Genomic DNA, 24,965 nt, shown 5'->3' on the forward strand with positions numbered 1-24,965 from the left:
CGGAGTATCTCACGGGGTGTGCGTAGTAAGAGGGTTTCCGCCCCACCTATTCCTGTCTGCATCAGGAATGTACACATATTGGGTGACGACTTTAATAAACTCAGAGAATGATTTTAAAATTTTTGAAAATTCTATACTCACTTATACATATCACACATTTCATTCATTTATGGTCCTTTAAATGATTCTTAGAATAAAAATATAAAATAATGTATCTTAATAACAAATTGCAAAACTATAGCGCTCTTTAATGCAAAATACATTACATATTGTCTGTTTTTATTAAATGTTAAGAAGATAACTTTTATGTATTAACAATCTTAAAAAGATAATATTGAGTCTGGGGTTCGATAAGTACCGTCCGTTCCTGACGTAGCCAATGAGAATTGATAGTTGTCCCCACCATATAGTTAGAAAGAAGGGACTGGAGGGGTCTTACAGTTTAGGACAATGGGTAATGAGTCACGTTGGAAGAATACATAAACGTGTATAATGATCCTAGATGTGTCATATTTGTAAAATATTAGTAAGAAATAACAAAAAATACTATAATTCATATAACACATTCGATCTCGAAAATTATTCAGAAGTTTATCTTTTTAATCGTTTAATTTAAATCTACTTTTAATATATAACGTTCCTTTTTTTATTTTTCATATCCTTTGATAGGGTAGGTCATCTTATTGTTTCAAGTATTTCTAATATCTACTAATAAAACAGAGTATATAAGCATATATGTCAAATGAAATTTTTTAGAATACACATTCAATATGATCTCAATATTTTTTATTGCAATAATATATGACAATTTAAGAATGAAGAAACTTATACTCTTTTATATGAGAGTTATTCTAACATTTCTATCCTTTATTAATATACGTCACATTTTTCAAATAGTAAAATACTAACAATTGTCCTACTCGTGTATAGACATTTCATTTATTACCTATAAGTTGTTGCAGGTTTAATCATATACATATGTGCATATGTATATATATATTGCATATGCGCGAAGCACTAGTACGCATGTGCACAACCGGTATTCTGCGTTAAAATCGCGGTTATACGTAAGTACATATAACGACGAATAATAATATTTTTAAACATATATTAAAGAGAAAATCAATTTTGTAAATATTTCATAAAAAATATTTTTCTTATAAAAGTCTAAACAACAAATATACATCATTGAAGTTTTAAATGCGGACATAAAACAGATAAGGAACTTTTTGCGATAATATTACAATAACCTTATATCAAATATTTATTTCTGTTTTCGCTGGAATTATACTCCCAATTCAGTATATGCGTCAGGTGCATCGTCTTTCCATAATTCTTGATTATAAATTAGAAACACATAAATATATATGTATGTTGTTTAGCTTTATGTTGTTTTAGTATATAGCTTTGCTCTTGACAACCGTGAAAAGAAGGTGAATTAATTTTAATCAACACGTACATTAGTTTAATTATTACTATTCTCAATTGTACTAATCTTAAAAGTAATTACCCTAATTCGTCCTGCCTGCGCATGCGCGTGTCCGTATATTTCTGCGTTATCTCTGTATTTCTGTATAAATCGCAGATATCGCGGTCACAGAGTCAGCCGACTCGGTACAATCAGTGCACATGCGCGATTAATATTGTGACGCATGGCTTGATCGTCAGTCTTTGCCTGTTCTCCGTACGGTGTTGACGTATTTACTCTCTCTGTTTTCCTCTTTTTCTCTTTCCTCTCACTCTGTACTCTTTCCGGTTTTACGACACTTAGTGAAAGATTCGCCCTTTGCAAAATGGCGACGGAGGCTATCACCAGGAGAAAGCTAAATGAACAGGAGCAGAAAATAAGCAGAAACGGCTTAACCTTTTACGAAGACATCTTATCCAACGGCCATGCTGGTTTACAAATCAATGGACGTGTACAGGTTAGATCTTCATCGAGACACGCGTATTAGTTTTACTTGATAATTCGGAGTATGCAACAAACTTTTCGACAATTAAAACTCGATTGGATATTAGTGCAATCTATGGAATAGTTGTTTTGTGCCAGGTATTTTAATTTTCAATCATTTGATTTGGTGCAATATAAATGAACTTTATGTTAAGGTTACTAGTCAATATTTGTCGATTGAATATTGAACATTATTATTAAAGTTAATAAAGAAAAGTACGTAAAAATTAAAACTGAGATTTGCTATAGAAACAAGCGAAACATGTTTTGATTGTGATTCGATTAGTTGCAATGTATATCAAGCAATTTTCAATTCAAGAAATTTCGATTTAAAACAGCCTCGTTTTTGTACGATATTAATACGTATTGTGGTTCACGTTGCAATTGTTATTGAACTCGCATTTGACTAATTTTCTTTATTTAAACTAAAAGACGTTTTACTTTTTTATTCAGATACATATCAAAATAATGTTTTCTTATGCTAGTGTTTATCCTCGACTACTCGCGTGATTCTTTTAGCATCGTAACTATAACATTAGGCGGGAATTGCATCAATTACATTCTAGGAAAACGAAACAACTTGACTGTTACTTTGTACCATTGCTTGGGTCAGCTATAATAAATTGCGATAAGAGAAGCTAGTTTTAACGCAAGATTAGTTTTTCGTTGAATAATAACTATTCATATGGTAAATTCTTTCTCACCTTTTTAAGATAGTAACTTTAACAATGCTATCTTATACCTTTCTTTTCGATCAGAAAGTAATAAATGAAATTTCATGAACTTTTGCAATATAATAATTTAAATTTTTTGTGCATTAGACACACTATATAGAATAATAAGCAAATCGCAGATGTTTTATATATTTTTGAGAAACATAAATGTACAAAAATGTACAGAGTACACAGTATATTACCACAGGATACGTAATAATGTTTAAAAAACGACAAATGTGTTCATAAAGATATGAATTAAAATAGAAATCCGCAATCTAGAGATAAATATTGTATGTAGATTACGACGATAATGATCGACAGGTTTCCTGAATATTTTGCTCCACATTTCCCAACGTAATTATTTCATTTAAAATATACATATAATTATTATTAACAATATAATTGACTTAACCATTGACGTGTTCGGCGTATTCCTAACCCAATTTTTGTTAAAAAATCGTAATATAGGAAACGAAATTACCAATACGAATTTCTCGCTGAATTGGAAATTTTCTACATTCCCGCAATGCTGGTAAAAGTTCATTTTGTTGCAGTGGTTACTCTCGAACGTTTGTAAATTATAATTATCGTGTAATGGCAATTGACATGGAAACATTTGCAATTATCAATTCGTGACCTTTAATTATACAAAACCTGAGTCATTGATAAATAAAGAAGTAGAAATATTAACTTTTTATCACATGTTTCATCGGTAAGCAAAATTTCTTCGAAACTAACCTCGAAATTCGAACGTTTAACAAGATAGCCTTTAAAAAATAACGATATTAATTGGTAAGATCAACAATTTGAAAATTTATGCCTATTTCATTAATTGAATTACTATTCTAGTAATTTTTAATGTTAATTGCTCCAATTCTTATAATTTTCCGAAAGAGATTTATATGCACGCATTATAAAAAATATATATTATGGAATGAGTAGACATGAAGCTCCATAAAATGCCAGATACAATCTAAAAGACTATATAACTGTCAAGTGTCATCTTAAATTTTCATTTCAATATGCACATGCGCAACTATTATGTACCTATTATCAGTGTCAATCTTTATAGCCTTGCAATTGAGGTGTTTTTCGAATTATGGGCGTTTCTCCAGATAGTTTCTTTTAGTAATTTTTATCTTAATATTTCTAAGTAAACATCTATTTTTTAAAATCTATCTTTTGCATTTTTAATAACATTGATAAGATTAATGTGTAATGCGTTGCGAATTCGTGTACAAAATCAATAACGCATTAGTTTTGTCTACATAACTTATAGATGTTTATGTGTACCAAGTTAACGCTATAAAGTTACAAAACATTATGGTAAATTAAATTTTAACACATAAAAAATAACTTTATAAATATCTTTCCCGTTATTGATGTAATTTGACATCAAATTAAGCTGCAAATGTAATCTTTTTTTCATATTTGTTTTCTATTTAATAAATGTATTGAAAAGCTTTTATATCTGTCTTTGTTGGTTTATATGTACTGAATTGTTCGTTTAATAAGATATCGTACACATATAGCATATACGTATATTTCAATGTAGCAATGTAGCGAAGAAACGTTATATTCGCAAAAAGAGCATACAGAAGCATTTCTTTTAATTTTTATCATTTTTTGCTGCAAGTAAAATAGTATTTAGTAAAATTTAAAATTTAAAATAGTAAAATTTAGTGTCATTTTATCGTACACTATGGATGAAGTTTACGTATTATTGATTTTATAGGTCCTCGTAAATATCGCAATTCTACATACAAAAGAAAGTTTCACCATTGAATATCATGATTGAAACATGATTTTAACGGATACACCCTTATCCCAAATAACTCCTCAATACTATTATTGAAAAGGAGTCATTAGTCCGAACATTAACGTAATTTTTAAGCCATCATTTCAAATTTCAATTCCAGCGTACACGATACTAATCTATATACATACGACTGTTCCTTAAACAGATTAATATAAGAAATTATTTTTTTTCAACTCTACAAGTGTTTTTCATTACGAAGAAAGCATGCTACTTATCCATCACCATTAATTATCTTACTTTTTTTCGGAATAGTTCAACTTGTCATGAAATCTCTCGAAATCATAAAATTTGCACTTTGCGGTTTGTATTTTCAAGTTCCTATTTCCAAGAATATAAAAAAAATAACGCAATCAGCGATATCTTTCCGAGAAATCGATTTATCTACCGCGACAACTTATCTGTAATAACCATGACAGCTTAAGGTTCGTTTATATTCTGTCTTTACTCGTCCATGTTACTTCCGAATGAATTTTACATAACACAAGATCGTTCGATATTGATAAACGATTAAACAGCAACACAATAAGTCAGCGTATAATGCTTAAAAAAGATATGAGAGTCGTTTTCTTTTTTGTAGAACGCAATTCAATCGTTACGCGTGTCAATTATAAATTAACGGACTGTTAATTGTAAATTGCGGATTTTTATGCATTTATGAGAATCAACATTTTCTTTTTATAGTATGATTAAATTTCTCCTTAATTTTGTTTTTAAAAGTACCGTGTATGCTTTCCATGTTTTTAATAATAGTCACAGTCTATATAATTTGTAGTACTTAGTGCTATTAATGCTTTAAAATACTTCATGATTGTTTCTCTTTCTCCCTTTCTCTCTCCCTCTCCCTCTCCCTCTCTCTCTCTCTAGTCATGCTCATAGAAACATGAATTTCCCATAAACATTCGCGGTCTAATTATCAATGAAAATGTATTGAAAACCGTATTTAGTTTCCAGAAAATAACACGAGGGCAGAGCCAGTGAAACCAAGATCAAAGGAGTCGTTCGAGAGGATACCGTTCATCACTGCTGTGTTAACGCACCTAGGGTTCTGTATCCTTATGTTTTTGGGTTTTATAAACCAATTGCTTTTCATCCCTAAAGTCGCACAAGAACACAATAGGAAGGTAAGACTACAATAACAAGTTTTAATAAAGTAAAAAATTTCCTCGCGTCATTAGGGATCACGCAGTGAAATAATTTATAAAAGTCGTGTAAGCGCAATGTTATTACAAAACATAAATGAAGTTGTTGTGTTGAATAAACAGTGTATTGGAATAATAGATATATTACAAAAATCCTTTAGAAAAATCGGAATCACAAAAACAATTTTTATAATACAAAAAAGAGAGTTTATTACAATTCAGTATATTCTTACATAATATAAAATACATTTTTTCTATAGTCCTGATCTACGACAATAATGATTACATATACAGGGTGGTTGGTAACTGGTAGTACAAACGGAAGGGGGGTGATTCTACGTGAAAAAAGAAGTCGAAAATATAGAATAAAAATTTTCTTTTTTTTTTTTAATTTTTCCATCGAGACAACGATCTACAGTGAGATCCGTTATAACGAGACGCGATAAAGTGCACGCGTACCGAGCGAAAATTCAAAGTCGATTTTCTCGAAAACAAAGCCTCGAACGAAAAATTTTTATTCTACATTTTCGACTTCTTTTTTCGCGTAGAATCGCCCCCTTTCCGCTTGTACCATCAGTTACCAACCACCCTGTATATGTGTGTGTGTATATATTTGACCTAGTTCGAGAGATGAAGTTAATGGACGAATGATTTTGTGATTTGAAAGTCTAAGATCAAGAAAAATGGATGCGAATAACCACATACAAGCAACAAGGACTCAATGGAAAAAAGAAGAAAAGAAACTAAAAAGTAATGATCGAGCCGAAAATGAAAGTAATCGAGAAAGAGGATCGCATGAAAGAGAAGTGGAATCGATTCCATTCGATTTGAATTACGATTGCTCGCTAAAGAGATTCGATTGATCGCAATGTAAAACAATCAGTAACCGCGGAACGTTCGTGCTCGTAATTTCTTTCAAATGGAACAGATAATCGAAATAATCATCCACGTTGTGTTACAGTTTCCTTTAAGCAATTTTTAATGCATGATATTCGTTTTATCACCGCAACATGAACGGGATTTTCGACGATGACAAAGTATTTTCTTAAAAGTAATCAAAAGCTTATAAAGCTTATATCTTAGTTGCGCGGCGCCAGTGAGGATTAACGAAAATAATTAATTAAAAACTCGATAAAAAGTATGAAAATTCTTTAATGTCATTAAAATTTTTTAAATAAACTATTTTATTTATCGAATCGAATTTTTCTGCGATATTTCAACAAATATTCGATAATCCTTTGATTAAGCTGAGGGGAGAGACTCGAAAATAAAATACAAGATTCGATATCTAATCTCGAGTTGAATCATAAATACACGTATATTTCATCGAAAGATCTGGGTCTAGTAAATTGATATTCTTCTATTTAGTATTAGATATTAATACAGCAGAAGATGGACAATTTGCTTTTTTTCTTTTTTACAGGAAAGATTTCTTCCTCTCTTTCCCTTATTATTTAAGAGAATTGTCGTAATTTATATATAAATCATAATTTCTAAATAGCATTCGAAGGATTATTTTTATTATTAAATATATTTATTAAGTATACTTTTACAAAGACTTGTATATTTTTATAAAGCCAAAGATCATTATACAACTTGTATAGGATGTTTCAAAAAAAAAAACGAAAAGAAAGAAAAGAAAAAGATAAGTGTGATCCATGGGAGACGTTTTAAATTGAAATTCATTCAAGTTACATTCATACAGATATGTTAAAATCTATTATTCTATTTTTCTCTGTTAAATCACTTATTTTGAGACATCCTGTAAATACTGTAGTGTACTACTTGCGAGAACAGTTCTGCGCAATGCTACACAGCCATATAAAGTATATTGTACAGCTGCCTGGCCAATAATGCATTGACCAGTCTTGAAATATTCAAAAGGATGAATTTGAAATTTCATCTCATGTTAGAAAGATTGTTTAAAACTATTATCACTTTGCACATTGTAATCTTTACGAAATAATTTATTTAATTCAGCTCGTAATTGAATCTTTGTACTTTACAGCTATAAATCTATTTTCTGTTTTAATAAAGATATTTTTTTATAGATGTATCTAAACCTTATAAAAAATTAGGCTGTCTCCACGTAAAATAAGTAATTCGTTTTACGTAAATATTCAAATCGTAGTAGCGTGCAATATGATTAAAAATAATATTTAAAAATTGTTCATTACATTAGAAGGTGTTATAATTTTCTTTCTGTTTCTTATTTTCTATTTTTTAATTTGCTTTTTTATAGAATTAATTTTTAAATAAGTCAGAGGTAAATAATTCTGATTTTCTCCGCAATTAAGATTATTCATTTGTCTATGGTGGATTAATTTCAATGAAGGAATAAGATTCCAAATGATTGAAAATCTTTTCTTTGTTTCAGGGTTATGCAGCACTGTACGAACATTTTGAAGAATTTTATCTTCGATATGTTTACAGAAGAGTGAGGGATTGTTGGAACAGGCCCATATGTTCTGTTCCAGGTGCGACCGTTACACTTAAGGATAGAATAACAAAAGATTATGGATGGACGTTTCAGTAAGTTAGCGAAAAGTCTAAAAATATTTCATCAGCTTTAATACAAAATTCTGTGATTGATATTTATTGAATCTGGCATTAAATGAGATTTCATTACGAATACAATCTGTAATTCGTACTGATATGAATCTTTTATGTATCAATTCTTATCTTAGTCATTTTTCTTGTTATTATACGTAAACTCTATTAATTTCAACGTGATTATTGTTAAATTTTGAAATGAATCTGAGGTAACATCAATGTGAAATGTACGGATTCGAAAATCGTAACTCGATTGGAGGTACAGGAAGGCAGACATTCGCCTTGATTAAATGTAATGAAGAACTCAAGGGGATTTGACGACTAGTGAGCGAGAAAGCAGATTTATAACTTGGAAATCAAATTCAATAGACTTTGATCAGCTTCATCGTTTTTTATTAATATCGTCTAATTTTCAAGATCATTTCCATTTCAGTCTTCTCCCATCTTTTATTTAGAAATTCTGTTTAATTCGATTCAATATAAATTTTTATCGAATGAATTCATTAAATATATGTATATATGTATATATATACGATATTTTCACGTTTTAGTTAAATAAAATAACAAAATGGCAAATAAAAAATTGTGGTTTCACTATATCTTAATATTGTATCTAGTATTAAGTCATATCATTATTTTATATTTGCCATTTTTTTTATTTAGGTTTACAGGAACGACATCAGAATGTATAAATTTAGGGTCGTATAATTACTTGGGCTTCGCGGAGGCAAATGGTAAATGTGCTGATCAAAGTATTGAAACTTTGAAGAAATTTGGCTGTGCTAGTTGCAGTAGTCGCCTCGAACTCGGTAATGAATTTTTCTCGGTTTAGTTATAAATTTTTACTATACAATAAAAATATATATATATTTTTGTATATTTAGGAAACATGCCAATCCACGAAGAATTAGAGCAACTGACGGCTAGATTTTTGGGCGTGGAGGACGCCATTGTTTTTGGAATGGGTTTTGCAACAAATGCTCTTAATTTGCCCTCGTTAGTAAGCAAAGGTTGTTTAGTACTAAGTGATGAAAAAAATCATGCTTCATTGATACTTGGGCTGAGACTGTCCGGTGCTATTGTAAGAGTGTTTAAGCATAATAGTAAGTTTGTAAAATAGTGAATAGACACCGGTGAAATCCGATATATTACTTGTCTAAAATGTTCAATTTTCATAGACATGAAGGATCTAGAAAAATGCTTAAAAACTGCAATAGTTTTTGGTCAACCAAATTCTGGAGAACCTTGGAAAAAAATAGTAATTGTAGTGGAAGGCGTTTATTCCATGGAAGGTTCTATTGTACATTTACCTGAGATTTTGCAACTCAAGAAGAAGTACAAAGTGCGTACATTTATTTATACATATGTAACTCCACTGCAATGTATCTAGAATATTAAAGTGTAATTGAATGTAACAGGCATATCTTTATTTGGACGAGGCTCATAGCACTGGTGCATTAGGTAAACGTGGAAGAGGAGTTTGCGATTATTATGAAATTGATCCAAGAGAGGTGGACATACTAATGGGTACTTTTACAAAAAGTTTTGGATCTGCTGGAGGTTATATTGCTGGAACAAAGGTGAACAGATTTTTGAGGAATATTCTCATAATTATGAATATAATGTCCTTTCTTGATATCAAAAATTGATGATAATAATGTTTCTATAATTCTAGTCATTAATAAACCATTTAAGGATATACAGTCACGCACATACTTACGCAGTAGCCATGTCACCGCCGATAGCACAGCAAATCATAACTTCGATGAAAATAATTACCGGTGAAGATGGTACAGACGATGGAAAGAGAAGAACGAAACAATTAGCAAGAAATACTAGGTACTTTAGGCGCAGACTTAATCAGATTGGAGTTATTATTTATGGGAACGAAGACTCGCCTGTTGTACCTATGTTAGTTTACCTGTTTTCTAAAATAGGGTATGTATCCAAGATTATAGTGTGAGGAGATGAAACAAATTGAAAATCAAATCGTAATTATGCTTCCAATTAACAGCGCAGTCGTGCGAACGTTAACTACGTATAACATAGCTGCAGTAGGTGTTGGATTTCCAGCAACTCCATTAATGGAAGGCAGAATACGATTTTGTCTTTCTGCTGCACACACTAAACAACAACTAGATTATGTAAGTATATACATTTTTTTGCTAGTCTATCTTCTCTTTTTACTCTTTCTTGAACACGAGTATTATTTCTAATTGAGATTTTCATTTTTCTTTTCTTCATCTAGGTATTGTCACATATTGAGAGTCTTGCAGATTCCTTGGGTTTAAGATATTCTCGTAAAGTTCGCGATCCAGCGCCTATTGAATATTATTCCGATGGAGAGACCGAATGACCTGCTATGTAGAAAATAGACTCTCTAGGATGTTCACTTTGCTCCAAAGAAGCCTCTCGTATTTCTATGGAGAAACACTGCCTTGAAAGAACTCTACACGCATTCTTTTATATGCTTTTCCATTGATGCCCACACTGTACCTCTTAATTGAATCGCAAATAACAAAAGAATACACACGTGTGTGTGTGTGCGCGCGCGCGCGCGCGTGTGTGTGTCTGTCTCTGTGTGTGTCTGTGTGTGTCGCGCTATCATTATGACATCATAAATTAATAATCCATTATTTTAGAAGAAACTGCTTCTTCTTCCTCTTTTTCGTATATCGTTGGAAATTTCACATGAACGAAGAAAGTGTCGAATATTTTTAAAGATTTTTCACACTATGTACAACGAATTACAAAATATTACGGAGAAGCCAAGAGTGCGTCAGAGTTCAATTGGCCCGTTATTTTACGTGCACGAAACTCGTAGAGGCATATGCACATATCGGTGGCTGTGATATGCCAGAAATCCTAGATTCACAAGGTAGTTCTAACAGAGGAAATTTACTCAAAGTAGTTCTTCCTTCCCGAGTAAAATAGAAAAGTTAGAAGTTCGATATTTTTCTAAAAGAAGGGAAAAGATCGAACCAAGATTTTACTGAAGATATTTGGAAGCTCTTTGATGAATTCTACACCGCACTACCGAAATTGCATTTACTTCATATCAAGCTTTTACATCAAAATTTAATCCCTATTGCTATGGCAAATACCTTAGTATTACGAGGTATGCAACAGCATAGAGCTTTGTAAATTTATTTACTTTCCATTATATGTTTAAGAAAGTTCACGCATACACGCAAATACATATATGCAACGAACAGTTAAGGTAAGTACTTGACATATTTAATGCAAAAGATACACATCTATGCGCAACAAATACCGGAAATAATACTTTGAATTTATCGCAAGTGATAAATTATCTCCGGTTATTACAGCAAGAGGGTTTAAATTTAAGATGACAAAATATAATGTTTTTTCTCACTTAAATATTATACAAATTTATACTACGATGCTACGATTAAAAATTTATTTTTTTTAATAACGTTTTAAATAGTTTTATAGCGTTCTTTCCAGTCTGCATTTCTTCTTTTAAGGCCAGCGTCATGTCCAAAAAAGAAAATAAAGCATTTTATACTTTATTTTCTGCAAAAGGCGCACGTTTTCAGAAGTGATAATTTCATATATTTTTTTTTATTTTTAGAACGATATAATATCATATGATTAAGCATTTGATTTTGTAAAGAATTGCACATTATCAGAATAGCTGCACAAACTTTTTAATATCATTTTTCTATTTAGATTATCAACTGAATTATATACGTTTTAAAAAGCAACAACATATATTTCGTTTCACCATAATTGCAAATAGTTTCTAAGAAATTGTCGTTTCGATCTAATTTATATTTAAAATCATGTTTTATATTTAAATTGAAAAGAATGCAACTTAATGATATAAATTTAAAATAACAGAAGAAATGAAATTAATATTATGTATGTATATTAAAATTGAATTCAATTGTAAATGAAACACTTTCATCTGCGATTGATTTATGTATATTAAGCGAAACTTTATTTTAGACGATATGATACGTGCGAAAAATAAAATATTTTATGGTAAAAAAAGAAATATAATTCAACTTAAAAAAAATAAAGCAATTTTTTAAATACAATTTGTATTATTCTTATTAATATAACACTATTATTTCATTAATTAATTAAAGAAGAGGTAAAATATTGTTAGGAGACGTTGGTACATCAAATTTGTATACGAGAAAGAAGATTTTGAATTCTTCCCAAGATAATGCTATTATCGCAAATGCAATCGGCGGGTTCATACGGTGGTTTTATTGAAAGTACATTTTCTATCGTTAAAATATCGTTCTGTTCTTTTACGGGGAATCTATTTTCTTGCAATAATTTTATTACAGCACTTTTTCGCTTCTCTACTGTTGATCGAAGAATACTTGTTGGCGCGTTCATAAACAATTGTGGTAATTCGCATAATTGGTTTGGAGAGATCTCTATATTTTTTATCGCATGGCCAAATACAATTTTTAAATTATTTTGTTGGCAGCCTTGTAGGAGTACAATACTGCAAAACAATTTGTAAATTATTTATAAAAATATATATGTAAATAATACCAAGGAGTTAAAATATTATATGAAAGATTTTCTAACCTTTCTGATACTGGATCAACCGTATAAACAATACCAGAAATCGTGTTATTATCTTCAGTTGAAATGTTCACTTCTTTACCAACGTAACTCTTAAATAATAAGGGATCATTTTTGTAAATTTTATGGGAAAAATGCGAATTCTCTTCCATGACTCAACGATTTGTCTTGCAAAGAGTAATGTATAATCTATTATACAAATTTAAAACTCGTTTAGATTTACAGACAATTGTGTATAACCACGTGTTCGTTGACACTATCTCTTATTTCTTATTGTCCATTTTATCACAAGACAAAAACTCAATATATATTGATTAATATAAAATTATAATTTGCGTACTAACTGTTATCAAATTATCTGTGATTAATATATGAGTTGTAAGCTATTTATGAACTGTCTAGTAATTTTCATGTGAAATCTAAGCTATTTACGAACGACTACTGGTTTTCATATGAAATCTAAGTAAAACATAACCTAGAAAGTACTTGATATTTGACAGTTGTATCATAAATAAACAGTTAATTGAAAACTATAAATAGATGAAGTTTAAAATTAGTAACTGAAAAGTGGGAATTAATTACATTGTAATTTGAAATAATATAATCATGGTTATTTATGGTGTTTATATCGTATCAAAATCGGGTGGACTAATATTTAATCACGATCACAACGTTCCACGAATTGAAAATGAAAGGACATTTAATTTTCCTCTTGATATAAAATTAAATTACGAAAATAAGAAGATTGTCGTCTCATTTGGGCAAAAAGATGGAATTAATGGTAAGACATCTCTCTCACTTCCAAAAAAATTTCTTTATATTTCACGATTGACTAATGTATTCGTTTCTTGCAGTGGGTCATGTTTTAACTGCAGTAAATGGTAGTCCCGTAATAGGTCGCGAATTGGAGAATGGGAAAGATGTGTTTGAATTGCTAGAACAACCAGAGAATTTTCCTATGTCGCTTAGATTTAGTCGAGCGAGGATGACAACCAATGAAAAAATTTTTTTAGCATCAATGTTTTATCCTCTATTTGCAATTGCTAGTCAATTAAGTCCAGAACCCCGCTGTTCTGGCATTGAAATTTTAGAAGCAGATACATTTAGATTACATTGCTACCAAACATTGACTGGAATTAAATTCATTGTGGTAGCAGAACCTACACAAAGTGGAATAGAAATTCTGTTGAAAAGAGTATATGAACTATATGCAGATTATGCTTTGAAAAATCCTTTTTATTCACTGGAAATGCCAATTAGATGTGAATTGTTTGAGACTAATTTACAAAGCTTATTAGAAAATGTTGAGAAGTCTGGTGCTAGCAACGTATAATCCATGATAAGGTAATTATCTTATAAATAATATTACACAAAACTTGTACAAAATCAATGTTGGTTAAGTCAGATGAAACTTGTTAACATTTTGTATGACTGGTATTGTAAAGTACAATGTATTAAACTGTAAATGATACTGAATGTAAATAATCAAGATTCTCGTTTATATTTAATATGAAACATGTACAATTTATTAAAGTAGTTTAAAAAATATATCATTACTTGTGCAAGAATGATTAAGAATTAAATTGAACTACAATTTATACAGATTTTGCCTTAAGTTCCTCAGTTTTTTTAACAAAACTGAAAATATCATCAGCTAGGAGTTTAGGTTCTTCAAAAGCTGCAAAGTGTCCACCACGTGGCATAATATTGTATTGAATTATGTTAGGATATCTTGATTTAAGCAAACTTTTAGGCTGAAGTAATAGTTCCTGTGGGAATGCTGCACAAGCTGTAGGTACATTTATGGGCAATCTGAAATAAAATGTATTTTTAAACATTCGGTATAGGTACAAAAAATTCATAAATTTATAGAATGAGATAAACTTACTGATCAACTTTTAAAGCTCTATATGCTGAATTAAAGTTCTCAGCATAAAGTCTAACACTTGTAGTAATGCTGTTACTGACCCAATATATCATTATATTGTCTAACAGCTCGTCTAATGTATATTTTTCTGTTAAACCACCATCATCTCGTTCTTTATATGCTTTATTTGTCCATGTGCTGAACTTTTCCAAAATATATGCCGCTAATGCATCAGGCGAGGCAGTTAATGCAGCGCCTGAGGAACAGTTTTATAAATTTTAAATCTTATAATTTATATATAATTTATATATGTACATTTAAACAATGTATATCATCAATAACTTTCAACAGAGGAAGCAAAAATACCTATAGTGTCTGGCTTTGTAGCCTGTATGTGTAAATAACCACTTTCTTCAACTAGGGCAGACAAAGCTGTACTGAAGGGATAATAGAGTGAATAATGTTCGTCTGCTCCTACTAAAGATGGGAAATAGCTACCAATAATTGACCAAGCGAAATTAGACGCTGACATCAGGACGACACACATGTTTGTGTGTAAGCCAGTTATTCTAAAAATCAAATGCATAACGTTTCATTTCTTTTAAAAATGTATATTACTATTATTACTAACTTTTCGGGGAATAGAGCAGCCATGTTAGCGGAAATAAGAGATCCCCAATCACCTCCTTGGACATAAAACTTTTCAAAGCCAAGTCTATGCATCAGATTCTTGAATACTACAGCCATCTGAGAAAAGAGTCAGTAGAAAATAACACGTACGTCAGTCATATTTTTGTGTAAATAAAAAAGAAAAGCGTTACCTGACTAGTGGCCATGCCCGGTCGTACCGCTCCTTCTGAGAAACCGTATCCCGGAAGTGACGGTGCAATAACTTCGAACACGAAGTTCTGATTAGGCCAAGGTTTTGTTAGTATGGGTATAATTTTTTGGAATTCCACAACTGATCCCGGCCATCCGTGTAGGATTAGCAGAGGCAGAACTTTTAAGTTCTTATCCTTTGGTAGATTTGTTGGTTTCACATGATAGAAATGTATATCCAAACCTAACATTTTTAAGTTCTTTACTTTTAACTTTGTTTAGGATTTTTTATTAATTAAAAAATATGCGAATTGTTCCATTACCTTGGATAGTTGTGATAAACTGAGGATATTTGTTTAGCAACGCCTGTCTTTCAGTCCAGTTATATTTATCTCTCCAATAATCAAGTACCGTATTGAGGTATTTAGTCGAAATACCGTAAGTCCACGCAACATCTTCCAATGGTTGAACGTACGTTCTTCTATGTGTCAAGCGATATTTTAAATCATCCAAGACCTTTGAACAGTTTAGGAATACTTTTTAAAATATAATCAGAAGATTAGAAGCAAAAAATAAATCTTATTTGGTTCTTTATTTACTTTTGCTGGTACATCGATCTTAAAGGGTCGTATTTCTGTAGACTCTTTTCCATTTTTCTTCGGTCCCCAGTTTGTCTCCGGTAACGTTGGAACCTTATGTTCTTCCGTGGAACTAAACGAATTATTGAATTTATTTATGTAATAAATGATAATTAGTCACAGGTAAAATAAGAGATCTTTGCGTTAAATAATTGTGAAAAAAGATTACAATATTTTAAATATTAAAATCTTATGTTGAAATGTAGTTAATTGATTGTATTTTTGGAAGTTTACACTCATGACCTCCGTAAATCGAAATCATGTTTTTTCAACTTGTAAGTAAGAGTGTTTTATCAAATATAACTTCGAAAACGATAAGATTTATTTTAAAAATATAATACCAATATCTTATAAATGACGAGTAATCAATCTTCGTTCTTAAGCTATGTACAGGCAGTACCAGGCATGCTTCGCGGTTCTGCTTTATAAAATATTCTATCGGTAAAAAATGTGCAATATAAAATTATTTTACAGTGTAATTTCATGATTTAATTCAAAACAATAATATTTTGATATTTTCTGATAATGGCGTTTTGTTAGAAAATCAATTTACATAGATAGAAGCGTAAGTATTTTGTGAATAATATTCAAGATGGATAGAAATGCAACAATAAGAACATTCCTACTAGCATTTTATTAGTATGCTCATTGTTAGAAATGTAGAAACAGATCTTGATTTTGTGATATTTGAAAGTCATGTAATTGTAACTGCTATGATGATTAGATAACACCACAGCTGGACATTCTATTCTTAAACTGTTGTAAGTAGCAACAGTAACTGGCAGTAATTCTACATCGTTATCAATGAATTTCGAATTATCTTATTACAAATAAGAAAATCTAATCTCAATAGATGTCAAAAGATGTTACGTTGCATAAATGGAAAATAATATTGTTTGCTTGTCTTATTTGATGTTTATGACTTTTTATATTGTAATGTAAACTACGTGTCGTATGTAGGTGATAGTTTAAAGTTAGTGATAAAGTACAAAAGTCAACATTATAATAGTATAGTGGTTTCTAATGAATCATAATTACTATTTTTGCTAGTCATCGCACGATATAGCGAATGCTATTAATAAAACAGTCATATATTAAATAATAGATTTATAACTTCTATCTCTTTTAATCAAATGAATTTTCTTTTCTTACTTTAATCTTACACCGAATTATAAATGATTTGAACGATGAATAAAATTAAGCATTTTATACCTCGATTAAACGACTACATTAGATTTGCAATTTTGTAAATATTACATTTATGCTTTAAAATATTAAGTATACGAAATAACGAAAGAAAAATACGTATATGATTCCATTTTATCAATGTCATTGTTCTTCTTATTCAGATGGATCAATTGTGAAAATATCTATACGCGATTAGATATACTTGATCGAGGGTTTTGTTGTATGGTAAAGACTGTACGCTATAATATATATGTACTTGAACATATAGAAGAGAATATATGTAAAATAAATGTGACCTTCATTCACCAATTAGTAATTCCTCCTAAATTCAACATGATGATATAATTCAATAGTAAATATTACTGATGCCAATATAGTTTAGTCAATTGATAGAAATGCTATTTTTAGTTTTATATATTTTTGTATTATTTATTTTCAAATGGAAAATCTAATTATATAAAAAATTACGCTAAAATTATAGATCAAATACTTGTTACTACGCTGTTACTAAATACTTGTTTATTCAATAACCGTCTATTATTATCGGTGTAACTAGCGTATAGTAATACGTTGTAAGTAGTAAGTTGTAACCGAATAATCGTAAGAATTAGTTGAATTTGTTTTTAAGCCATGGTATCTAAGAATTCAGAGACATTGATTTATTGATTTGTAGTACACTAATAAATGAACAAGGAAATTAATTTTACGGATGAATACGTATTACATAACATGTGACATAAAAAGTTTGTAACGGAAATGAAAAAAATCCTGTTTCCTCACAAAATATGCAAAACATACGTGCCGAAGTTTTTAATTTTCAATATTTTATAACTTAAAATACTCTGTTTGTTTTCTAAAATACTCATAAATATTCAAATATTCCTTTGTGATGAATATTAAGGTCTCCCTCTAAGTTTAAAATATGATGAATTATACAATTATTCACAAAATTATGTACAAATAAGATTTTCTTGTTTTAAAGCTAGTTTGTTTATAGATCAATCAGAGAATGAGAAGCCGACACAAACGGATCAAGCATAAACAATAACCGTTATGTACGGTTGTTGTTGTGGAGTATTGATGTTGTTAGTAATATAATTTACAATTTACTATCTTCTAATTATCTTATAACATCAATGAACTTACGATAAAAAGATAGCTATTCCAGTGGTGCAAAGCGCTATCACCGCTGCAATTTTCAACATTTTATACCGAACGTATTTTTCTCCAGTAATGGAATTATACAACTAGGTAACAAGACGTGCGATCGCGAGGCAAGCGAGACTTCAACAAACATTTATAGTAGAGATTTGTAGAGGAATATATTGTACATTGTACATCGTACATCATCAAAGTAAAAGAGAGGGAACTTGATTTTCAGCACCATCTGCTGGCTAATCGCAATCGTATATGTATGTACAACTGTATGTATGTAGTTATAGCTACATATTGGTACTAGAATAATTTGTTTCAAATCTTACGACAGACATTACGATTGAAATCGGTAAGAATATATCTAATTTTATACAAAATATAAGAATAACAGTATCATAATACCATCTACATTTTATTTTTCTGGATTATAAAAGAAATGATTGTAGTCAGAAAATAAAGAACTATGATTTTTTGATAAAAGGAGGAAACATTTGCGATGATTCAATAGATGTGTATCATGATTGCTATTTTTAATTTTAAATGAGTTCAATGCGTTGCATTGTTTTTGTAGTATTAAAAAATGCTTAAAATTACAATAGTGTTTTCAAATTAAACTCAACTCTTAACTAATTTTTACGTAAATTGATTTCAGTCTAAGGAATTTGAAATTTCAGCTGGAAATGATTACGTATGTATATCGTTATTTGAGCTTGTACGTAATATAATTTTACGATAAAATTGATTCGAATACAAGTATAATATTAAAACAAATAATTTTATTCAATAGATAATTAGGTCGAAAAATAATTACAGTTGCAATACATAAAGCTTATTAATAATTAAAGATCATATACCTAGTACTATCCTAATGAACATGAAAATTTATTTTTAAATATAACTATGATACTATTACAATTTAGTTCCTTGACAATCACTATTACATTTTCTTTGTATAATTATGCAAAAATCGCTTTTGTCTTTCCGAATCTAAATGTATCTAGAAACCACGTCTAAATAAAACTCAGTATGTATATTTCAATAAAAATCATTCAGAAGCAATCTTTGGCAACTCTGAAGAATTTGAACAAGTACTATTAGGAATATTTCTAATTGACTATTTAACATATAAATCTCATTACCATTTCATTTCCTATTATTTCGACCATTAATATTTAACATATTTAATTCATTTATACCTCAACCTTCCACAACGAGAGCGTTATTAAACATTTTCGAACACATTTTTTTACTTTTTGAATTGGATACAACAAAATAATACAAATTTTTTAAATAAATCTTTGTAAGATATATCGCTTTGTATAACGTCTACTGATGCATACAGTAATGATTATTTGCAAGAAAAAGCTAACATTTATTTTGATTTAAAAATCTTATTTTCAAAACAAATTATCTCGAGTTAAAACATGCCGCGTTATATTTTCGTATTCGAACACATTCATTTTGATTTATTGTATAAAACTCGCTAACGAACCAAGTTCCTAAAATTAGTTTAAGAGACGTGTTTTGGAAGTATTTTATGCGGATATTTTTTTCAATAATTATCATAAAGCACCATTAATACGCAAAGAACGTATCTTTAACGATTACTTACATAAGTAATTTACATATATGTTTATATAAAAACAATTTTTTATATTGAATTTAATGCACGTTTTTTTGGAAGAATAAACTTTTTGAGTCTTAGATAAGCGAAATTTTGTCTCAGTCAGATAAAAAAATTCATAAAAATGTAAAATCAAATATATAAAACTTTTTTTATCAACCAAAATTAAAACATTTTCATATGTAACAATAACAATGTTTGATTGTATATAGTATATTAGATATTAGATATCTAATTCTGTATAATCATAAGACAAAATTAGAGTGTTGCACTAGAAAACAGTAACAAAAAAATTGCTTCAACTGTACTACAATTTGGTACATTGTAAAAGATGATTCTCTAACTATAGCACACACCAAATATTCATAATTTCAAATATTTTTTATCACTTTAGTCATATGTTAATTATATGACATAATATATGTATAGTCTTAACAATATACATTTTTTTTTAAATATGCGCGCTAATTACCAGGTACTAGTTAATATTTGCAACAGAAGAGAATATTCTTTGAAATGAATATAATACAACTTTTTCTTTGAGGATAAACTGCGTACCTTTGGACAAAGTTTTTCACGAAATTTTGTAATATGCAAAGATCTATAAGTTACTGTATATATAAAGATGGTAATTATCATTGTATTCAATATGATATCACCCGTTTTTAGATCAGGGTTAAAAATACGAATTTTAATTATTTTATGTCATGTAACTCATTATTAAGCACGATAATAATTATATGCTTGTGTTTTTGATTTTTGGTAAATTATATATGGCATTTTTTAAAACTTCCACCAAAATTTGAGATATATATGCATTAAAGAAAAACACTGAAATAATTTCATTGCTTCAATGTTCTATGACACGTCTACCATTAAATTATGAATATACGCTAAAACATAAGTTTTTTTATGTAACTCTAGGATTTCATTTGTTATGTCCAAAGGTATGTGTACTTATATACATAGAATATACAAACAAAGATAATGTAAAAAGAGGATTTTAGAAGACATTTATACCTACAGTCTTTTTTAGACTACAACATTTACACTTTTTTCTTAAATGAACAGAGACAAAGGCCTGCATTTACCTGCTGCCATTATACGATTTGAGGAGAATAAAACAATAGCTGCTAATAAATTATAGAAATAACGAAGTCATCTCTTTTTACGTGCTGCGAGTAAATCGCTATAACTATAAAGCTTAAACTAAAAGCTAGTCACGCGTTATTAATAAGCGGAAAGTCAAAAGGCACCATGTTCCCAATATCTTAGAAATACTTGATTGCACTTTAAAACTGATTAAAACATATTTATGCTCGCTATAATAATAAAATAATATAAAATGAACTTTTCAGATCATTAAAGGAAAGTCTTCGATATTATGTTTGTGAATGAAATAAGATTCGATATTGTAGAAATTATAATCTCAATCGAAATGGTTCATAAATTGATTTGTATAAATCCCTCCTTCTATCTTAAACAATTCGAAGCGTTTCACGCTATGAGTAGAGGAATCTGAGAGCTTTCATATATTAAAACTTTAACACTTACTCTACAAAATCTCGATCAGTAGATAAAAAAGATCGAGGCTAGTTGGAACGATTAAAATTTTTAACAATCTACAGTTGATACTTGTAAATGAATAATAACAGATCCATGGCCTAATTTGTTATAGTTAAGACTAGAAAAAGTCCTTCATGGAGAGCGTTAAGACGATAGTGCGAGGCCCAAACGAGCAAATGCCATTTCCTTCCGTAATCGAGTAATTTCCCAATAAACATCGTGAACTATAACAATAATTAAATGTACCTACCAGAAATGTAAATCAGTATAATGAATATTTACCTGAGCTTTTAACAAGGCCACGTTCAATGTAACGTAAATAATTCAAAAAATCGCAGACCGCTATAATCTACAAAAATATATTTAACTTTATATTCAAATATTTAAAGATTCATAATAAATTATTTACGAAATTTAAAAACTTACTCGATTGCGACAAATTTGTGATATGCTGTACCACTGATTTTCTTGATCTCCGAATCTCATACGATAATAACATTGGCGTGGTGCTTCAAGCAATACACATTTTCTAAAGAAACAAAAAAAAAAGAAAAAACAAAAAAGAAAAGATGTTAATTTAGTATAATCAGAAAATTTCTAATATATCGCTATGGTATTAAAACACAAGATTTACTTTGGAAAAGTGAATTTAGTTTTGTCGCTGATCGCTTCGATAAAGATGATGCCATCGAGAACGGCTTGTTTAACTTTTGAACCCAATTCTTTGTTAGGGGAAATCAAGGCAAAGATCGATGTCTTCTGTAAAGATTCTACCAACAAAAGGATCACCTTTGTCTACACATGGATTAGCTTTCCATTTAAGAAACTCTGTATGTACTCTAGGATCAACTTCGAGGCCAAAATCTTTGCATTCTTTGTCTTTCTCCTTTTCTGAATCTTTTTTCCACTCTCTTTCTAGTGTCTCTCGATCCGAAGGTAAAGATGATCTTTGTTCTTTCAATGGGGAATCCGGTGGAGAACTCTCTCGACCGTATTTTAAATTGAAATGCGATGGTGATCTAGGTGCAAAAATATTTCGGATATAATTTAAATACCAACCTCCATTTATCGATATTCCTGATAACTAACAAAAGATATGATTAGAAGGCTTTTAATTGTAATGATAGTAAATGCAATTTTACCTTCGATGTTTCCTTAAAAGACCTTGCTGAGTATCTTCACTGTTTGGACGACTTTTCGTATCGATCTGCGGATGTAGATGGAAGTTTGGTTTAGCCGGCGTCGAAGTTAACACTAACGTTTTTAGAGCTGCTACTTCTGCAGCCAAAACTTCAGCTTTCATACGACTTTCCTCCAATAGGCGCTCTGCTGTAGCTTGACGTACATTTGCTTCTCGTACCATGTTATGTGCCTCCTATGTATACATAAAAATTTGCTCAATTTTTTATGCCTTTATGTTACATATTAACAATATAGTTCATGAGATTTACTTGAAAGAGGCTGGCAGTGAGTTCCTCCAATTCAGCTTCAACATCCTGTTTAATTCTTGAAAGTCTTGTGACTTCTTCATCTTTCAATTTTAATTCCTCATGTGCTCTCTTAAGTTCATCTTGTAATTTTGCTACAGCATGTTCCTTTACTTCTGCTATAGCTCTACCCCATTGTAGAGTGGTTGGTGAGGGTGGTTCTCTTTCCTGAGAGTTCTGAAAATAACACATAAGCAATATCATTACAGCAATATAAATAATTAATTGTAATATATATTGAATTACAAGAAATTACTTGAGAGTCCTTTATACATAATAATGGTTTTGAGGAGTTGTTACAATGGTTGAGTTTTGTTGAATCATTAATGGAATCTTTGTTGTTTATTATTTCGGCATCTTCTTCATTAAATGTAATAGGTAATGGCTTGATACAATGATTTTGATTTTCAAACAATTTATGTTCATTCTTGTTCAACCTTGCCAGAGTGTCACAGGATTTTGCAAGTTTTCTTTGTTCCATCGTTGGTGAATTTCAATATCGCAATTGAACATTGTGGAGCTTTCTGGTATACGTAAATACAGGAGTGATCTTGGTTGAACTGGAACTAAACAGATTATCTTGTAAAACACAGATGTTGCTTGGTTTAAAAATAAATTTCCTTAATGGCAACATTCTTTAAAAGTATAATCTCCTAAAATATTCTTGTAAGTGATGAGAAATGACCAAAATAAATATACAACTCTGTGTGTTACACAACTCTGTATGTATATATGTTGATTTCTAGATCTATAAAAAGAAATGCTGCATATGATTCTCTCCATACAAACTAAATTAAGACATTATTAGTTTTTAAATATTTATTTTAATACAATAATAAATTTATATATATAGATATTTATATATATGAAGAAAAGGAAAAAATAAACAAAGTACATTAATATTCCATATTTTATCAAATTAATAAAAAGGTTGAAATAAAAAAAAACAATGAATTTCTATTAATATATTTTATAATTATCATTCTAATCGCATAAAACACATAAGACAATTCTGTTGCGGATCTTTTATAACGGATACCTTAATTAATGGCAATTTATGTATCTCGGCAATTAAAAGGATGACGAGAGAATAATTCCGTTAGGCAAATGTCCTTTTTTATTTATATAAACAAGCTTTTTCGTTGTAATACGCAATAGAGTATTTGAAACATTATTTTAGCATGTCGTAACAAAGATTAGATTGAACAGCATCCAAAGATGAGAGTGAAAAACGGATTATCGATCCAATGCTTGGCAGCATTCTATAACTTACCCGTGAACCTTTCTTTACGCAACTCTCCTGCCATTAGTGGGTCTGGCGAAAATCATCAAACGATATCAGAGGGAAAAAAGCGGAACGGTATAAAGATTTTTTTCCGCAATATGTCAACTTGGTGTCAACGTGTAAAAAGAAACAGCACCCATCACCCTTACGCGACCCGCAACACGGCCCGACTGAAGTCACATAGACAAGAGTATAACAGTGAACTTTCAAGCGCCACAGGTTACCCACTGCTAAATGCTCGTACTACCTCGTACCAGGTCGTACTTATGCTCCGTAGATTATGAAGTCATTGAAGTTCACGCGCGTCTTGAATTAGGCGAAGAATTACGAAAGCGAACGTCGTAGCACGCGTACGAAAATTTTCACTGAAATAAAACTACGCTACGATAGGCTACGAGATTCGCTCATTGCCGCCTTTTTAACGTAATTAGAGTTAAAGCGATTTCAATTGTGCTCAATGCCGCTGGAATTTAATCTGTTATTGTTTTCTCACGGTTTCGTTTCACGTTATTTCAATTATACAGCTGCTGCTAGCTTTGGAAATACTTTAGAAATTTGTAAATATCATAGCTGATTGTATCAAATATTT

General features: G+C 30.1%; 5 protein-coding genes across 5 annotated transcripts; 2 read left to right on the forward strand and 3 right to left on the reverse strand.

Moving 5' to 3' along the window:
• The first annotated feature begins 1,618 nt into the window (after nucleotides 1–1,618).
• On the forward strand, nucleotides 1,619–10,623 carry LOC117234151 (serine palmitoyltransferase 2). The gene is made up of 10 exons (XM_033495083.1): nucleotides 1,619–1,925; nucleotides 5,431–5,607; nucleotides 8,003–8,157; nucleotides 8,842–8,987; nucleotides 9,063–9,281; nucleotides 9,357–9,520; nucleotides 9,597–9,758; nucleotides 9,854–10,116; nucleotides 10,193–10,322; nucleotides 10,427–10,623. Exons 1-10 carry the CDS (start codon nucleotides 1,794–1,796, stop codon nucleotides 10,532–10,534), a joined length of 1,656 nt encoding a protein of 551 aa, XP_033350974.1. The 5' UTR covers nucleotides 1,619–1,793; the 3' UTR covers nucleotides 10,535–10,623.
• Nucleotides 10,624–12,115: 1,492 nt separating this feature from the next.
• Nucleotides 12,116–13,189, reverse strand: LOC117234157 (gem-associated protein 6-like). The gene is made up of 2 exons (XM_033495091.1): nucleotides 12,751–13,189; nucleotides 12,116–12,664 (listed from the first exon to the last, which is right to left on the reverse strand). The coding sequence occupies exons 1-2, from the start codon at nucleotides 12,897–12,899 to the stop codon at nucleotides 12,328–12,330; spliced, it is 486 nt and encodes a 161-aa protein (XP_033350982.1). The 5' UTR covers nucleotides 12,900–13,189; the 3' UTR covers nucleotides 12,116–12,327.
• On the forward strand, nucleotides 13,184–14,255 carry LOC117234156 (trafficking protein particle complex subunit 4). The gene is made up of 2 exons (XM_033495088.1): nucleotides 13,184–13,528; nucleotides 13,602–14,255. Exons 1-2 carry the CDS (start codon nucleotides 13,354–13,356, stop codon nucleotides 14,078–14,080), a joined length of 654 nt encoding a protein of 217 aa, XP_033350979.1. The 5' UTR covers nucleotides 13,184–13,353; the 3' UTR covers nucleotides 14,081–14,255.
• On the reverse strand, nucleotides 13,966–18,558 carry LOC117234154 (juvenile hormone epoxide hydrolase 1-like). Its single transcript, XM_033495086.1, has 8 exons — nucleotides 18,406–18,558; nucleotides 16,033–16,144; nucleotides 15,757–15,949; nucleotides 15,436–15,677; nucleotides 15,246–15,361; nucleotides 14,981–15,183; nucleotides 14,636–14,870; nucleotides 13,966–14,559 (listed from the first exon to the last, which is right to left on the reverse strand). The coding sequence occupies exons 1-8, from the start codon at nucleotides 18,462–18,464 to the stop codon at nucleotides 14,343–14,345; spliced, it is 1,377 nt and encodes a 458-aa protein (XP_033350977.1). The 5' UTR covers nucleotides 18,465–18,558; the 3' UTR covers nucleotides 13,966–14,342.
• Nucleotides 18,559–19,269: 711 nt separating this feature from the next.
• Nucleotides 19,270–24,903, reverse strand: LOC117234155 (guanine nucleotide exchange factor for Rab-3A-like). Its single transcript, XM_033495087.1, is given in 9 exon segments — nucleotides 19,270–21,828; nucleotides 21,887–21,953; nucleotides 22,031–22,133; nucleotides 22,239–22,336; nucleotides 22,338–22,623; nucleotides 22,747–22,979; nucleotides 23,056–23,268; nucleotides 23,348–23,657; nucleotides 24,365–24,903. Coding segments are annotated over 8 exon segments (1,305 nt in total). The 5' UTR covers nucleotides 23,573–23,657; nucleotides 24,365–24,903; the 3' UTR covers nucleotides 19,270–21,748.
• Nucleotides 24,904–24,965: the final 62 nt, after the last annotated feature.

Source organism: Bombus vosnesenskii, unplaced genomic scaffold (assembly GCF_011952255.1).
Source record: "Bombus vosnesenskii isolate JDL3184/JDL3185 unplaced genomic scaffold, Bvos_JDL3184-5_v1.1 scf7180000013302, whole genome shotgun sequence".
Lineage (NCBI taxonomy): Eukaryota > Metazoa > Arthropoda > Insecta > Hymenoptera > Apidae > Bombus > Bombus vosnesenskii.

Bases quoted from the DNA above. Each gene is read 5' to 3' on its own strand.
- LOC117234156 (XM_033495088.1), top strand. From the start codon at position 13,354: ATGGTTATTTATGGTGTTTATATCGTATCAAAATCGGGTGGACTAATA. The intron at 13,529-13,601 runs GTAAGACATCTC...CGTTTCTTGCAG, and splicing joins GCAAAAAGATGGAATTAATG to TGGGTCATGTTTTAACTGCA.
- LOC117234151 (XM_033495083.1), top strand. From the start codon at position 1,794: ATGGCGACGGAGGCTATCACCAGGAGAAAGCTAAATGAACAGGAGCAG. The intron at 8,158-8,841 runs GTAAGTTAGCGA...TTTTTTATTTAG, and splicing joins GATTATGGATGGACGTTTCA to GTTTACAGGAACGACATCAG. The intron at 10,323-10,426 runs GTAAGTATATAC...TTCTTCATCTAG, and splicing joins CTAAACAACAACTAGATTAT to GTATTGTCACATATTGAGAG.
- LOC117234157 (XM_033495091.1), bottom strand. From the start codon at position 12,899: ATGGAAGAGAATTCGCATTTTTCCCATAAAATTTACAAAAATGATCCC. The intron at 12,665-12,750 runs GTTAGAAAATCT...ATTGTTTTGCAG, and splicing joins GTTGATCCAGTATCAGAAAG to TATTGTACTCCTACAAGGCT.
- LOC117234154 (XM_033495086.1), bottom strand. From the start codon at position 18,464: ATGTTGAAAATTGCAGCGGTGATAGCGCTTTGCACCACTGGAATAGCT. The intron at 15,362-15,435 runs GTAACGCTTTTC...CTCTTTTCTCAG, and splicing joins CGGGCATGGCCACTAGTCAG to ATGGCTGTAGTATTCAAGAA. The intron at 15,184-15,245 runs GTTAGTAATAAT...TTTGATTTTTAG, and splicing joins GCTGCTCTATTCCCCGAAAA to AATAACTGGCTTACACACAA.